The sequence below is a fragment of the Poromitra crassiceps genome, assembly GCF_964638095.1.
Source record: "Poromitra crassiceps genome assembly, chromosome: 17".
In the NCBI taxonomy this organism is placed as follows: Eukaryota; Metazoa; Chordata; class Actinopteri; order Beryciformes; family Melamphaidae; genus Poromitra; species Poromitra crassiceps.
This window is the reverse complement of record NC_139635.1, coordinates 25142529-25159485: the sequence shown is the minus strand read 5'-3', so window position 1 is coordinate 25159485 and position 16957 is coordinate 25142529. Positions and strand designations below refer to the sequence as shown.

At 43.2% G+C, this 16957-nt stretch overlaps 1 protein-coding gene and 1 long non-coding RNA gene across 2 annotated transcripts; both read left to right on the top strand.

The window, feature by feature from the left end:
* Positions 1–2205: 2205 nt before the first annotated feature.
* LOC310792279 (B-cell receptor CD22-like) lies at positions 2206–11154 on the top strand (the record flags this gene model as incomplete). The annotated part of the gene is made up of 10 exons (XM_083654001.1): positions 2206–2320; positions 2953–3072; positions 3330–3365; positions 3581–3832; positions 5761–6036; positions 6144–6419; positions 6826–7128; positions 8375–8665; positions 10130–10381; positions 10952–11154. The coding sequence occupies 10 exons, from the start codon at positions 2206–2208 to the stop codon at positions 11152–11154; spliced, it is 2124 nt and encodes a 707-aa protein (XP_083510127.1).
* Positions 11155–11393: 239 nt separating this feature from the next.
* On the top strand, positions 11394–15152 carry LOC310791762. The gene is made up of 5 exons (XR_014553449.1): positions 11394–11475; positions 12167–12217; positions 12315–12377; positions 12496–12552; positions 14977–15152. It is a non-coding gene; the product is annotated as an uncharacterized lncRNA (long non-coding RNA).
* Positions 15153–16957: the final 1805 nt, after the last annotated feature.

Genomic DNA, 16957 nt, shown 5'->3' with positions numbered 1-16957 from the left:
CCTGGAATTCCTTTCACGTCACACAGACCAGGGTCACACAGACCAGAAAGTCAACAGCAGGTGTCAAGTCTCTGATTCCCAACTTAGTTCTTGCAGATCAGTGGAATTTCTATGATATATCACAGTTCAAATTCACTGACCGCCCGTCTCAATTTTCATGACGTCACAGCCTAGGGTCAATCGCTGTTGTCTTCCCGTATCCCGCGGCGAACTGCCACCCTCTGCCGTCTGGGCAGAGGGTGGGGGCTCCCCGGACCCCGCATTCTTCAAAGTTTAGTTGATTTGCGTTGAGAGACCAGCTTAGTAAATCCAATAAATCCATATTTGTCATTTCGAGTAGACGAATGCAAGTTTGCTCTGGGTGTTGTTGCAGGCAGAGGGAAAGAAGGGAGATAAGGGAGAGCGAGAAAGAAAAGCGACTGCCCTGTTCAAGTGCTGGATGCAGACGTGTTCAGACATTTTAAATTCGACGTATTTGACATACAGTGCAAATAGCATGTACCTTATTAAACATACAATTAAACATTAGGCATTGTGCATACGTTAGACGTGTTCAGACATTTTAAATTCGACGTATTTGACATACAGGTGCAAATAGCATGTACCTTGTTAAACATACAATTAAACATTAGGCATACATAATGGTAGCAGCTGCAGTACGGTACGGTACGACTACTACACTATTTGTGTATGTTAAGGAGTCTCGTGGCCTGCGGGAAGAAACTGTTCCTCAAGCGATTTGTGCGTGCTTTTGGAACCCTGTATCTCCTCCCTGAGGGTAGCAGGGAGAACAGGCTGTTGTGGGGATGGTTTGTGTCTTTGATGATCTTCAGGGACCTCCTGAGGCACCGCTGGTTATACAGTTCATGCAGTTCTGGCAACTCGTCTCCTGTTACGTGCTGGGCCGCGCGCCTCACCCTCCGTAGCGCCCTGCGGTCCATGGTGGTACAGTTCCCGTACCAGGCGGTGAAGCAGCCAGTCAGCAGGCTTTCAATGGTGCCTCTGTAGAAGTCCCTGAGGATTTCTTTCCTTAGCCCAAATTTCTTCAGGCGCCTGAGTCCGTGTATTCGCTGTTGGGCCTTTTTGACCACAGTGGCGGTGTGGCCGGCCCAGGTCAGGTCCTGGTGGATGTTGACTCCCAGGTACTTGAAGCTGTCCACATGATGTCACAGTGGGACAATCACAGTGGGACAGACAGAGCCCGAGTTCCCATTTATGTTGGGGATTGATGGATATATGGATAAACCTGGCCCAGAGTCTTAGTTATTATTCTGGCCTTAATTGTGCGCATGTGCGCTGTGAGGGGGCCCTTTATGTATCCAGGCCCAGGGGCCCGTCATGTCACGCCTATACATGTTTTAACATGGAAGTGAGACTACCTGGGTGAATGCATTTATCTGATAGGGGTTTTGTGTGTGTTATTGACTCACGCAAGCCAGGCATTAACGTCATCTCCTCCTGGTGTTGTTACTGCGACCAGCTGGCTCTTGACCAGACGAGCCATCTTGTCAGCTGTTCCGTCTGTCCAGCTTGGCTCTCGGTATGAGTTCAGTGGTGGAAGCTGTTTCCCAGTGGTCCGTGGTGGTGGTCCGTGGTGGTCCGTGGTGGTGGGGTGTACTGTAAATGTTGTAAATCTCCAGACTAAGTGTCCCTCTTGGCATCCTCGCTCGCTCACCGTGGTGCGCTTGCAGTTCAAACGCCACAGTATCTCCATCTCCTTTGAGAGGAACAGTCCCAGACTCTTGAACAGCCAGTAGGTCTTGGCTGGCTCAGCCTTGGACATGGTTGACACCCACAGATAGGTGTGCTAGCCAGTGCGTCCTTAGCGTCCAGGAAAGCTTTGTCCTACTCCGGGGACCAGTCCACCACGGCCTTGGGGTCCTGACCCCGCAGAGTGTTGTACAGTGGCCGCATATGATGAGCCGCCCGGGGGTTGAACCGATTGTAGAAGTTCACCATCCCCAAGAACTCCTTGCAGGGCAGTCTGGGAATTTGGCCACGGCGTCCACCTTGGCGTGAAGAGGCACTGAGCCCTCCGTGGTGACTCTGTGCCCGAGGAAGTCGTTGGTTGAGAGGCCGAACCAGCGAGCATGATGAGCCCCGTGCTCGCTGAGCCGCACAAATATCTGCCGGAGGTGGGCCATTATGCTGCTCTACAGACGTACTGACCACGGGTATGTCGTCCAAGTAAACGAACCAAACGGCATGTCCCACAACACAGAGTCCATTGGCCGCTGGAACGTCTGCGCCGCCCCCTTGAAGTCAAAGGGCATTCGCCCTGTGGGCGCACTGGCAGCACTTGGTGATAGCCCCACACCAAGTCAGCCTCTGACTCATTATTCGCTTTATTTGAAACACTGATGCAAGGATCTGATGTCTTATGGATCTGCCATAATTACATCACATGTCTTTTCTGTGCCTGCAAAGACTCTAGTACACACATGGGCAAAATGCGGCCGGCCCCCTTGACCATCTCAATCCAGCCCCCAACGTCCTCAAAGAAAAACAAAACAACCCCCACAAACTGAATAAAAGGCAGAATTATGTTAGTAAATCTCATCTGCTACAGCCATTGGATTTGTATCACTATTATGTCAGGAGATTAAGGAGAAATTATGAATAACAGTGTGAGAGAGGGTTCAAAATAGAGAGACTCCCACGAAATTCGGGAGTGTTGGCAGGTATGATCTCCAATGTGTGGCCCTTCGCTTACTTTATGTAAGTCAGTATGGTCCTCTGGAGAAAAATGTTGCCCACACCTGATCTAGTAGACTCTAGTAGACTCTCTCGTCTAGTATTAAACAGACCATTTTGTGAGCTCGTTCAACAACAAAGAGGAAGGAAACGGTGATGGTCAGAACTCAGTTGGAAAGGCTCATACTGGCATCATGAAGTGTCATCTCTTTTTGACCGCAGCTCTCTGACTCTGTCTTCCTGCACAGGCGTTGTAAGCTCAGTCTGTAGGCCTACAGGAGCGGGGCCGGATGGTCAGAAGCAGAGAGACAGAGTGGCTCAGCTGCTGGGCTGATGTGAGGATGGGGCGCACCTGGCTCTGTGTGTCGCTGTTGTTCTGTGAGTAGCCTACTACTACTACTACTACTACTACTACTACCTACTACTGTACACTGACTTTCTGTTCCACACAATAATGACAATGTTGTGGTGAAAAGAACTCGGCATCAGTGGTCCTTCTAATATATTTGTTTGAATAGAGCAGAGTCTTGTGGGCATAATCAATACATTTCAATATATTGATGAAGGTCAAGCTGTTTTGTCTTTGTTGATTGACAGTTTGATAGTGTCTGATGAGGTATCCATCTTTATTTTAGTGCTGCTGACTACGCTCCACCATGGACACGCTCAAGGTGATGACAGAATGTTCTCTTCTCTTTTATTCGTTCAGTCAAGATGAATCTCCACCTATTCATCTTTATTGCTGCTGCATCATTATTTATGTTTCTCTGCACAACTTATGACTACGTTTGTCACATTGCATATTGATCAAAAGGTCAGCTATTTCCACTATTGAGGTTTTTCTTCTAAATGTCTAGTGCTGTATGTGTTTGTGTTGGGAGAACAGATGCTGTGCTAACCCTTGAACCCAACCAGTCCCATGTATTTACTGGAGAGTCTGTTACCTTCATATGTGACACGAGGGAAGGGCAGGACACTGACTGGTCGTACAGAATCAACAAGAATGGCCATCCCTTCTCTAGGTCGTCTCGCTACATATTACAACGTCTAGCAACAGACCACAGTGGTGAATACCAGTGTATTGGTCAACACAAAACTAAGAGAAAAGAGAGCAATAAAGTCAATGTGACTGTATCAGGTAAGTCAACAAACTTATTATCACTACCATATTGTTGGCATCACCTATAGCCCTTATTTTATCATTCATAAATTTATCATTCATCAAGGATGTTGTTCAACTGATGCGATATGATAATTAATTACCCTGTTTGGTGCTGTGCTTACATGTAATTAGGATTGTAATGTTTGCAGTGTGTTTTTGATCCAGACCTGTTAAATGCTGACCAGAGTTATAGCTGTATTCATTATACCACCTTTCAACTGAAAATGGTTGTTTACAGCTCCTGTAAGCAGATGGTTTATTCAAAATATATTATTCTGTGGTGTAAATAACTAACCATCACACCACACACATGTCAGATAGAGCAATAGAGGAAACCACATAAGAAATTACCAGTATCAAATCAGTATCAGTATCAGAGACAGATGAAGTCTGCTTTAAACCACAACGTGGTTATTTCTAGAAGGGAATTAATTCACAGCCAGTTGATTGATTACATTGCATTTTATTTGCTGTGTTTTAGGCATTGGTTAAATCGAATGATCATGTAACTGTAACCCAAACAAAGATGTTAAATAGAATGATCATGTAACTGTAACCCAAACAAAGGTGTGAGAAGGAGAAACGTGACACAAACTCAGCTTTTTAAAACTTGAAACTCTTTGTAACCAAATGCTGATGTCATTTAACCTGACTCTGCCGGAGCGGTATTGTGTTCACAACATGCACGGATGTGCGGTTTGTGAACACAACGCAACGCAAAAAGCGATTTATCTCGAGAATCGTTCATCCTTGGGCAGTGCGTTGCCGGGAAACTGGCGGAGTGCGGTGCCTAATTTTGGACACGCGCATAGTCATAAGTGATGTCATCAGTGATGCGAAGTTGAGCAATTGTGCGCTGCGCAAGCCTAGGAATCGAGCGCACGCCAACTACTGAAAATACAAAAAGTGATTTATCTCGAGAACCGTGAACCAATCGACTCAAAACTTGGGGAGTGCGCTGCCGGGAACCCAACGGAGTGCAATACTGAATTCTGGACACGCGCTACCTACTGGCAACACTAAAAGCGGATTTTCTCAAGAACCATTAATCCGATCGACTTCAAACTTGGTGGGTGTGCTGTTGGGAACCCAACGAAGTGTGGTGCCAAATTTCATGCAATTCACACATGCGTATAGTCATAGTGCCACCTACTGGCAACACAAAACGTTGTTTATCTCGAGAACCGTTCATCCGATCCACTTCAATCTTGGCGGCTGCGCTGCTGGGGACCCAAGAAAGTGCAATGTCGAATTTGGTCACACCAGAAAAAAATGTGCCATCATCTCCAAAGTCTCCACAGCAGTGGCCTTGCATGCGCTATTGGAAGAAAGGAGAAGTGGGGACCGCACTCGAATGCAATAAATAGCTTTAATGTTCTTTGGCACAATGGAAGAAAGGAGAAGTGGGGACCGCACTCGAATGCTCACTTGCATGCGCTATTGGCATGCACAGCAAGTGACATCACTGATGATGTCATCGACATTGTGATCATCAGTGATGATGTCATAGACATTGTGACATGATCAATTATGTCACAATTGCTCGATGTAACAAAAACCACAATTGCTTGAGCGACATCACTGATGATGTCATAGACGATGATGTCACAATGTCTATGACATCATCAGTGATGATGTCACAATGTCTATGTGACGTCACAATTGCTTGAGTGTAACCAAAAACGTGACCACCAAAAGGAAAGATTTGCAGTGGTCTCTTAATTTTTTCCAGAGCTGTATTATATCATCAAGCTTGATTAAGGGGTGTTAGTCACAATTAACACCCCTTAATCAAGCTTGATGATATAATACAGCTCTGGAAAAAATACAGGCATGGCCTGTGACGTCACGTTGTGTGATGTCATCAGTGATGCGAAGTTGGGCAATTGTGTTCCTTCCAACAGCAGATACACCAAAGGCCACACTGAGTGCTGACACAACAGTCATACCAGCAGGGGGCAATGTGACGCTGACCTGCTCTGTGAAGGGCTCTTCTGGCTGGAAGTACTCCTGGTACAAACAAAGCAGGTTCTCTTTAGAACGGATCATGGAGGATGGTGCACCCTACCTGAATAGAGCTATCAGAGTCTCAGACGGAGGCCTCTACAGGTGCAAAGGAGGGAGAGGAGAGCCGCTCTTCTTCACACAGGACAGTGATGCAAAAACCATAAACAAAACCCGTGAGTTTGTTGTGGGATAAAACAATGTGCATTAATTATTACCATTAGAATTTAAAAAGCCATTACATTTCTTCTGTTGATTTTATATTTCTATCTGGTGTGAACAGTTGCAAACAGGGCTGTTGTGACCCTACAACCCAACTGGCCTCAGATATCCAATGGAGAGGCCATCATGCTCAGATGTGAGATCCAGGGAGGAGGAGACACTGACTGGGAGTATGAATGGAGAAAGAGCTACACAACTCTGAAACAAGCTGCATACATGTATAAGATTGGCAATGCTTCTGTGTTTGACATTGGATTCTACTCTTGCAAAGGTAGAGACAGAAGTGACCCATATTCTTCAACAGAGTGGAGTTCTTCCACCACATTGGATGTATCATGTAAGTCAGATCCTCTTTCATTCATATTAAAAATGTCCTTATTGTCACATGTTTCTATCTTTTCATCTAGTGTATCATCTATGCCCACAAGGCAATAGTAAACATGCCATCCCCCATGGTTAATACAGTCCCCTCAGGGCCAGTCAGTAACAAATATGTTGCCTTGTGGGTTCTTCTTTTGTGGGAAAGACATATGAGGAGCTGTCATTAAGTGGACTGCAGCTTTGGAAATGCATTGATTTATTTAGATACACCTTAACATCATGTGTTATGTATTTGGAGGCAGCAAATAAGTAAAACTTACTAAATATTGTTGGGATAGTGTCCAAGCATTGCATGTAATACAGTATACTGTCAACAAGACTGTTATCATGTGATGTTTTATGAGAAAACTTCTTTCCAACAGATAAACCCAGGACTGTCCTCACAGTCTCTCCTGTATGGCCGAGTCCTGGAGCCTCAGTAACTCTGAGGTGTCACGTTCGTGGTCCATCTGCAGGATGCAGGTTCTACTGGTACAAGGCTGTTCCCAGACTATCAGACCACTCCTACAGCTACGAGCTGCTGCCTGGCACCAACGAGGGCACTGCAGAGGCTGCCTACACCCTGCATGGAGCCACACACACAGGAGGGTATATGTGTAGAGCTGGGAGAGGAGAGCCAGTGTTTTACAGTCGTGACAGTGAGCCTAGGTTTATCTGGTCTGCAGGTGAGTGGGTTTTATTGATTATGGAGGAGCCATACAGTATGTCCATATAGCCAGCCTACAAGTTACTCACTCACTCACTCACTCACTCACTCACTCACTCACTCACTCACTCACTCACTCGCTTGCTGATTCTTTATCATTCCCCTCTTTCTCTCACTATCTCTTTCTTATGATATTGCTTTACTTCAGAATTAGAAGAGCATACTGGAGTTAACTCTCTTCAATTCCTCCACCGGTGGGACCATCATAAATACATGTTGCATGACTAAGCTTTGTTTAAACCCACAGAAGTTCACTCTACATAATTCTAGTCTAGATCCCAAGCCAGCAAGCAAATGTATGTCATGATGACGTCTTTCATTGAAGTCCACAGATCCGACATTATCAGCGTGGGCGGAGAGGCAGACATATACAGTAGCTCATTGCCTGCACTGCTAATATATAGTGTTATGCCTTAGTGAAATCAATCAATGAAAACATCAACACAAATGATGTTTCCAATGTTAGATGACAGTGCTGGTCAGATTTAGGATAAGAACGGACCAGACTGGGAAAAAACAAGACCTTGATTACAACCATTTAGTTATCCTCATGGAGATTTCAGTGGTGAGGTCTTTTTCTCTATGATTTATTATGTTAGTTAAAATAGGGAGATATTCTGGGCCAGATCTGAATAGTCATGATATGACTTGAACTGGCCGCTATCAGGCTCTCACTGATTGGTCCCGGTCTGTCCGTGATTGCTGGGAAGGATTCCAAAAATAGAAAATACCTCTGTTTTATTACGAGGCAATGTGTCCACAGGTTAGGTTACTTATTGTAGGTTAAGTTACTTAGGTTAGGGTTTCATTCTTTGCAATCCAATGAAATGTTCAAAAAAGTTTGAAAACCCCGCGATAGGAAAACAATTCACAAAATCTAAATTATTGAATTATTTTAATTTCTGGTGTGAAGGCAAAGACATATAGAGGAAACCAATGGGTGTAACCTAGCCTGGGTAAACCAAGCCTTCAACGTGACGTCACAGGCTATGCCTGTAGCGTAAGTTTCTTCATAGAAGAGGCTGGGTTTACCCAGGCTAGGTGTAACCTCCAATGCTTCAGCCACTAGTACAGGCTCAATGCCAACTAAGGGGGAGGTACAGTAGGTGGAGCTAATAATACACTTTGCCTCAGTGTTGTATATTATTCACTTGAAATATCTCCTCATTTCTCCGCTCTCAGTTTGACCTCTGATTGTCTTTCAGACGGTGGCTCATCAGCTTCCCTCACAGTCAGTTCCAACAGAACGCAGCACTTCCCCTCTGAGTCTGTCTCCCTGAGCTGTGAGGGAAGCTCTACTGAGTGGACAGTGAAGATATGGATCACTGAGATAAGAGCGCTGACACACTGTTCATCAATGAATGGATCCCGATGCACCAACATACGCCACTTTGATGATTGGTTTTATGAATATAGGGGTACCTCAGCCTCAGTGTACTGGTGTGAGTCTGGATCAGGAGAGTTCAGCAATGCAGTCAACATCACTTTACTGCACTGTGAGTTTCAATTGTATTTAATTGAAAATTTTAATTAGCCTAAGTCATACACTATAATACACATTATTAAACCTGCAATAAGCGGTATCAGACCTTATAAACAATCCTGAATCCTTTCACATATTTTCTAAAGCGTCTGGGGAGAAAGGAACTTTATTCAACCTGGGGAGGTGCTTTTCAGGAATTTACAGGACTTAAGAGGTGTTTCCAGAACTGTACAACCTACACCCATGACCATATTTTCAGCCCAATTGGACCTGAGGTGTGGGCGTGTATAAAAGATACACAGACAGACTACTTCAATGTTATTATTTCAGATACTATAGAGCTGGGGAACATTTGGCCCTGGGAACATTGACCCTTTCTCACGTTCCCATTAGGTGTCATATATCAATCTGAGGAACATTGAACCCTGGGAACATTGGGATGACCCCATTTCTTTCTCTTGCCCTCCAGTAATCTTGTGATGCCAGATAGTTGCAGATCTCTGCCTGCCAATCACCTGGAGACATATAGACAGTTGTGAGAATGGCCGCTAATAAACCTAAGTCCCTTTGTCACGTTAACGGAAATGATGCTCTGCCCCCATTATCCTCCGTAGTGAAACAAACCAACAAATCAATTTGTGAAGCTTGAATTAGCTACAGTAGGCCTATACCTGACGCATGAGCGTCCGTATACGGCCAAGTGCCGTCACACCAGCAGATACACCCCTCCACGGGTTTTCGCCTGGCCGTGCGGCATCCCCAAATTTTCTAAGCCTTTGTTCACGCCCGGCGCTTAACATAAGTAGAACTGAAGTTGAGCTCATGCTAAAGTTGAGCTCACGCGCTAAAGTTGAGCTCACGCTAAAGTTGAGCTCACGCTTAACCGGTCACACCAGAAGCACTCTCTTTTCCTCAGCGCCTCGGTGCGCCTTGAACCCACCCACAACTTCCATTGAATTGATGCCTGGCAGCTTCACGCTTGGAAAATAGGCCTGAATCCTGAACCTTGAGCAAGGCTGATGTGAACGGCTTCGCCTGTTAACAAGGTCACCTAAATGAAACTTGTGTGTTCTGTGAGCGTAGGTTGAGCGTTGCTTCGGTGTATGGTGTGAACGTGCCGTAACTACGCGGAAGCGGCTGGGCGGACAAAGTGGATTTTTCAAAAATAACGGTCACTTTCGTGAGCAGAAACCCGCCCAGAGTATAAAACCTCAAAACTATTTCTCATCAGGATTCTGTGTCTCTCATTTCCATGCGACAATTCATACATTTATCATAATTCCATCTTAAAATGTAGAGAGCTAATTAAGCAGTGAGACACAGAGAACAGAGTCTGCCTCTAGTGGTCATAAAAATTGCTTATTGTAGCTTTAAATGATGTTCACATTGAATTGTATTAATCTTTTGTAAGAGGTGTCCACCCTCAGCAGTGGATATCTCAGTTTAAGTGTTTTTTTTGTTTTTTACTGTTTCACAGATGGAGATCTTATCCAAGTTATCCTGGTGAGCCCTGTCCATCCTGTGACTGAGGGAGATTCTGTGACTCTTGGCTGCAGATCCAGAAGAGGTCCATTACCTTCCAATGTGGATTTCTATCGAAATGGCAAACTCATCCAAAATGAAACGACAGGAGAGATGACTATCCATGCCGTGTCTACGTCAGATGAAGGCTTCTACAGGTGTATACACTCTGGAGAAGAATCCCCACAGAGTTGGATGGCAGTCAAATGTGAGTCAAATTAAAATGGTTTCTTCTGAGTTTACTTTTTCATAAACTGTGTTACAATCAGAGGGAAGGAAAGTTTTTTTTTTACTCAAGTACTGTCACTTCAAGCTAATTCCACATAGGACCAAGTATTAAGTCAAATGTATCTCACTAATAAAGAATTGAGGTTATAAAGATAAGATACATAATATTATACCATATAATATAAATATAAATATAATTGTTTATCGTTTCAAGAATGGTCAAAATCAGCCGGTTGTGCGAAACTTTCTTTTTAGCTCAACAAATCATGCATCAATTAGGAAAGAAAGAGAAATTAATAATAGAGTGTAGTGAAAGGACAGGTTTTGAACATACTCGAAAAAGAAGCATCGATAAATCCACACAAATACGGTCACTTGGCAATTGGCAATCACTTCCCAGTCCTGCTTTCAATGTTAGTCAGATTTCCTGCCACTACCAATAGTTAAATCAAAACAATTTTTGCTTGATCTGTTATTTCATTTTAGAATAAGTCAGTGTTCATATAGTGACATCACAGGTGTGCTGGTTCAATAATATACCTCTCTACAGCAGTTGCAGTGTCCAGGCCTGAAAGCTCCCCATCCCCATCCCAACAACCATCAACCCCATCTCCTCAACCGTCAACCCCATCTGCTGTGGGGTTAACGGTTGTTCTGGTTGCTGTCGTGTTACCGATCGTACTGCTGCTGCTGCTGCTGCTGCTGTGTCTCTGCAGAAAATACAAGGGTGAGACTTTTTCCTGCTTCTATTAATTGGGGGGGGGAGGAGTTACACTCTAATTATTCAGAATCACTGAGCAATTCTCCCTTCTGTCATGACACTGAATAGCAGAATAACAATTTGTAAAGCAAGGTTTTGTAATGACAAATACTGTGTATGTTTTTCACAGGTCCATGTTGTGGCAGGTGGGTACAGCACCAATTCTCTCATCTCAACCTTAACAGTGGTAACTTCCATGTTATTTATTACATTTACTACATTTATTAGACCCATCCAGTCTCAGAGCACCAACCAGGGCTCCACTCCAGACCAGAGAGACGATCAAGAGAATGCATACGCCGCTCTTCAACATGGTCAGCCTTCAAACCAATCATGACTGCTCTTCACACTACACAGTTCTAACATTCACTGATGCAGAATGGAATTTAAAAGTTAATGTGATTTGAATTTTCTCCATCACTCACTTTCTAATCAATAGAAAGCTCTTTTTTTTCTCTCCGCCCAAATAAGAATAAAGTTTGGAACTTTTTGTGATATATCGTTAAATCAGCCAAACGATCAGAGAATTTGATTTATAACCAGTTGTTTTATTTCATTATGGTGGACCTGTAACCATTTTGGGTCAGGAGGAACATTTCAAATGAGTCTCTGAGAGCTGTATAGCTGTATATCTCCTTAAGGTTAAACATTTGAAGGAAAACGTAAGCACAAGATTTAAGGGCGTCTTGTGCAACCGATTTTATTTTATGGACGCCTTAAGTCGGACTCTAGGGAAAATCTTAACTTAAGGTTCTTTGTGCAACCGGCCCCTGCGTCTTAGCTAACCAAAATGTGACACGAACATCGACAAAACAATCCAAGGCTCTAATATGAATCAAACTGGTATAGCTTTGCTAGCATCTATCTCTAAAGTGACACTGTATCTCACTGAACAGACTCCATTTGAACAAGACCTATGTTAGAAGAGATGAGGTTTAAGTTGGTCTCATGGAATGAAAGCGATTGATTTGACCTTGGCTTTATTTTCACTGACCTCACCTGTAGGTGATGCTAGTGTCTATGAAACTATCAAAGGCCCTGAAGACACTGAAAATGGTACAGTATATACTTTATGATTAACACGGAGCAGTTGGAAATGCTAGAATCACAGAAATTAAGGTGATAATTTGACTTACGTGAATATATCTTTCAGGCGGAGCTGCAGGTGAAGCCAGCGACATCACCTTCTCCTCGATTGAACTCCAAAACATGCATGGCGAGTACACACAATCTAAAGATGAAATGAATAGAGAACAGCCAGCAATGCCTAAATGTAGACTATCTAAAAGAAAGCATTTTTCTTTCTAATATATTCGTCTGATCATCCTCAACAGGGCAGGATGCTGATCCAGCAGACTCTGACTATGAAAATTAAAGAGTATCAACGACAGGTAAAGTTATGAAATGTGATGCTCCCTCACCTTCAGCCTGCAGCTCATTCACTTCCACTGTCTGAGAACATTGTTACTAATGATACCAGATGTAATCCTGCGTCGTCAGGATGCAGTTCAAATCACCTCAGTCACTTTGGCTGTTTACTTTGGCTCATCATCGATGCCCAGATCATTCTAATAATGAGACTATTCAAATACTTCCAAAGTGTCGGATAAGTTTCAGACAATCACTAAACAGCTTTTTGTTTGTCGGTTCATAGATCCATATTATGTCCATGAGTATCATGCCCATTCACATAAAGGGGCAATTTCAATATCTCCATACATCTCTAGATATTAAAGGATGACTTTACCGGTAATCAACCCACTTTGTATCATTAATAATCTTGGTAATATAAGCACATGGGCAGTGTTTACCTTCTCTCTCTGTGTTTTCCTCCTCTGGCAGAATCTGGTCTGAGGGCAGCTGTTATTGTTTATTTTTATTTTTTAAGTATGCGCACATCCATGGAGAATTGCATTGAGAGCCTTAACGAGCCTTAATGACTTGAAGCTGGTGGGGGGGGGGGGGGGGGGGGGGGGAGTTTCTGCAGGCAGCAGCAGGAGCATTTTTCTCTGTGATGTAAACAGAGAGAGAAGGTAAACACTGCCCATGTGCTTATATTACAGAGATTATATATGATACAAAGTGGGTTGATTACCAGTAAAGCCATCCATTGATACCTGATGCAGCATTTGCGTGTATATCCCTCATTTGTGTGTGTGTATCCCTTTAAGACCGCGAACCGCGGTCCGCGGTCTTAAAGGGATACACACACAAATGCTACATCAGGTATCAATGGGTTAAATAAAACAGAATTATTTGTTGCTTCTCTTTTCTACCGTCTAGCATGGCGTTTCAGGTTGTGTGGTAGTCAGATCATATCTTGGCAACTAATCCTCACTTCCTCCGTTTCTCACACAAATGAGTTGACAGACACCACCAGAGATAACTGTGTTAAAACAATCTATTGCTAGCAATATCTGTGTGGTCGTGTTCTCCATAGATTTGCACTGTAAACTTGTTTCTGTAACTGCCCCCTGCTAGCTGCTGTGCATAAACACATGAGCTCTGCTAGCTGCTGTGCATAAACACATGAGCTCTGCTAGCTGCTGTGCATAAACACATGAGCTCTGCTAGCTACTGTGCATAAACACATGAGCTCTGCTAGCTGCTGTGCATAAACATAATGAGCTCTGCTAGCTGCTGTGCACATGAGCTCTGCTAGCTGCTGTGCATAAACACATGAGCTCTGCTAGCTGTTGTGCACATGAGCTCTGCTAGCTGCTGTGCATAAACACATGAGCTCTGCTAGCTGCTGTGCATAAACACATGAGCTCTGCTAGCTGCTGTGCATAAACATAATGAGCTCTGCTAGCTGCTGTGCATAAACATAATGAGCTCTGCTAGCTGCTGTGCATAAACACATGAGCTCTGCTAGCTGCTGTGCACATGAGCTCTGCTAGCTGCTGTGCATAAACACATGAGGTCTGCTAGCTGCTGTGCATAAACACATGAGCTCTGCTAGCTGCTGTGCATAAACACATGAGCTCTGCTAGCTGCTGTGCATAAACATAATGAGCTCTGCTAGCTGCTGTGCACATGAGCTCTGCTAGCTGCTGTGCATAAACACATGAGCTCTGCTAACTGCTGTGCATAAACACATGAGCTCTGCTAGTTGCTGTGCACATGAGCTCTGCTAGCTGCTGTGCATAAACACATGAGCTCTGCTAGCTGCTGTGCATAAACACATGAGCTCTGCTAACTGCTGGGCATAAACACATGAGCTCTGCTAACTGCTGTGCATAAACACATGAGCTCTGCTAACTGCTGGGCATAAACACAGCTCTGGCATCAATGTGCCTATTATAACACTGTCTGCATTCTGCTGTCATAGCAACAGCTCTCATATACAGTAGGTGTGAAGACAAACTGAGACTATATTGAGTTGTTTCCACTCATGCTGATAAACAGTGACTGAGCTTGTTCTCTGGCTTTACTTACTGCATTTAAATGATGCAGATGTCAGTTTGAACTGATCAAATACCACCGTTTATCACGTCTGCTTAACAAATGAGTGTTGACATTTCCCTTCTGTACTACAACAGTGGTTCTCAAACTTGTTTTGCCTTCACTAACCCCATTCCCTGCTTTCTGAATCCAAGTAGCCTACCCCCTTTATATTACCTGACTACATTTTGCTTAGAAAACTGCAAGAGAAAACTATAGCATATATGATGCAATGAATGATAACCCACCTCGTGAAGAATATAACATTACAAAATGGAAATGGAGTGAAAGAGTTGCAATTAGTTAGTAGAATTATTTTAATGTTTTATTCATTTTCTTGATTTATTCTGATATTTTCTCTTTTCTCTCAGGTACCCCCTGTAGTCCCCTATAGGGCTACGCGTACCCCGCTATGTACTAGAAGAATCATGTGAGCTGTGGGCTGTTGGTGTGATTACTTTGGCCATTACCATAGTGTTACCATAGTGTTACCATAGTGTTATAGCTCTATCAGGGTGCAGTAGCCTACATATTCACCAGTTCATAATTGTCACTGTAAAAGTGGAGCCTATACTGGCAACCTTTTCAAGCTACTGTGCATGCGTCACGCGTGCAGTGCATACGTCAGAGCTAAAGGTTATTATACTGTATATATGTTTATACAATTCTTTTTATAAATTCTTTTTTTAAGCTGCACGAGGGCTGTGTTTCTCACTGCTGATCAGCAGACTATTTGTATTTAACTCTGTAGTTTAGATGCAGCACTTCATGGATGTATTAATTAAAAGAATGTCAGACCTGCCACCAGAATATCATTTGGGGAAATCAGGAGACTCTGCTGATTTCCATGAGATGGGATGAGAGGCTCTGGTCTCTTGCAGGCTGTATTTTTACATTCAAATCTTTCCCAGTGCAGCTTTGAATCAGTAACTTGTTCAGTGTTAGGTGTGAAAGCACAGATGGCCAAAACTGCTTTTTCATATCATATGTTATGTACTGATATCATTGAGAACATTCTTGTTATTTTAAAACTGTATATAAGTACATTGTTTATGTTGGAGGAGTTCATATTGTATCTTTGAAAGTGTGTTATTTTACAATTTATATGCTCCGATAAACATTGAATTTCTTCAGCAAGCAGTGCTTTTAGATAAGATATATGACCATTTTATCCTTCTAGCCATGATTAATCTGTCCTATAATCCTCCTGCATTATTGATCAGTCAAGTAAAATGCTCCCCTTGAGGGGCAGCAGTAGCCTAGAACAGAGGTTCTCAAATGTTTTCTAGCCAAGGTCCCCTTACAAGATAGAAAATATACCGGGGACCCCCTCATTCTGATTTGTGATTTTGGGCTAAGCTTAATTGTTTCCACGGTAACGTGCTTGACTTTTAAATTGATAGGTTTGTTAGATTAGAATGTAATCCATTAACCATTTTAGATTTAAAGCATAAAATATTTTTGTTGAACTATGAAGCTTTTGGAACAACAACAAAAAAGTTGTTCTTTTTATTTTCCTGAAAACCTTTTGTGGACCCCCTGGCACGGACTGGGGGCACGGACTTCTCAAATGGGGGTCCCCGGGCCCCCATTTGAGAACCACTGGCCTAGAGGTTGGAGAGGTGGGCTTGTGACAGGGCGTCTTGGGATGTATAAATACGGTGCACTCCTCTTATAGTGATCACCTTGGGACGGGTCAAATTGATCACTATGAGCAGATGATCATTATAACAGATTTATTTTCTTTTTCTTTATTTCTCATGCAGATTACCATCTAATTTACATTTGTATATTTATTACATGAATACAGGACGTAAAGTAATGAAACAGACAACTTTGCTATTTAGCCTACTGATTGACTTTAAAAATCCATAGAGTAAGTTAGGCCTCCAGCTGGTTCAAACCCAGCGGACTCGCACAGAGACACCGCCATTTCTCCACAGGCTAACAGACGGACAGAGATGCCGTGATTTCTCCATATACAGACATGCACCGAGTATTGCTGCTGTATCTCGTTGGCTCATTTTTGGCAGTTTGTAAGTAAAAAAAAAAAACGCCCCCCACCCTTCCCCCCCCCCATTGTTCTCAGGTGGGACAAGGCCCAAAATGATCACTGTAAGCAGAGTATTGATCACTATAAGTGAATTATTTAAACAGCATGTGTATAGGAATGATTCAGGACCAAGCTTTTTGATCAATATAAGCGGTTGATCACTATAACCGTGTATAAGTGGGTTGCAGTGTATTATTATAATTTTGTAATGCTTTTTTTCTTTCACTTACTGTCTGAGCTTGTGTTTGTTATGTTCCAAGAAAAAACTGAAAATAAAATAAAAAAGCGTTTCCAACCAA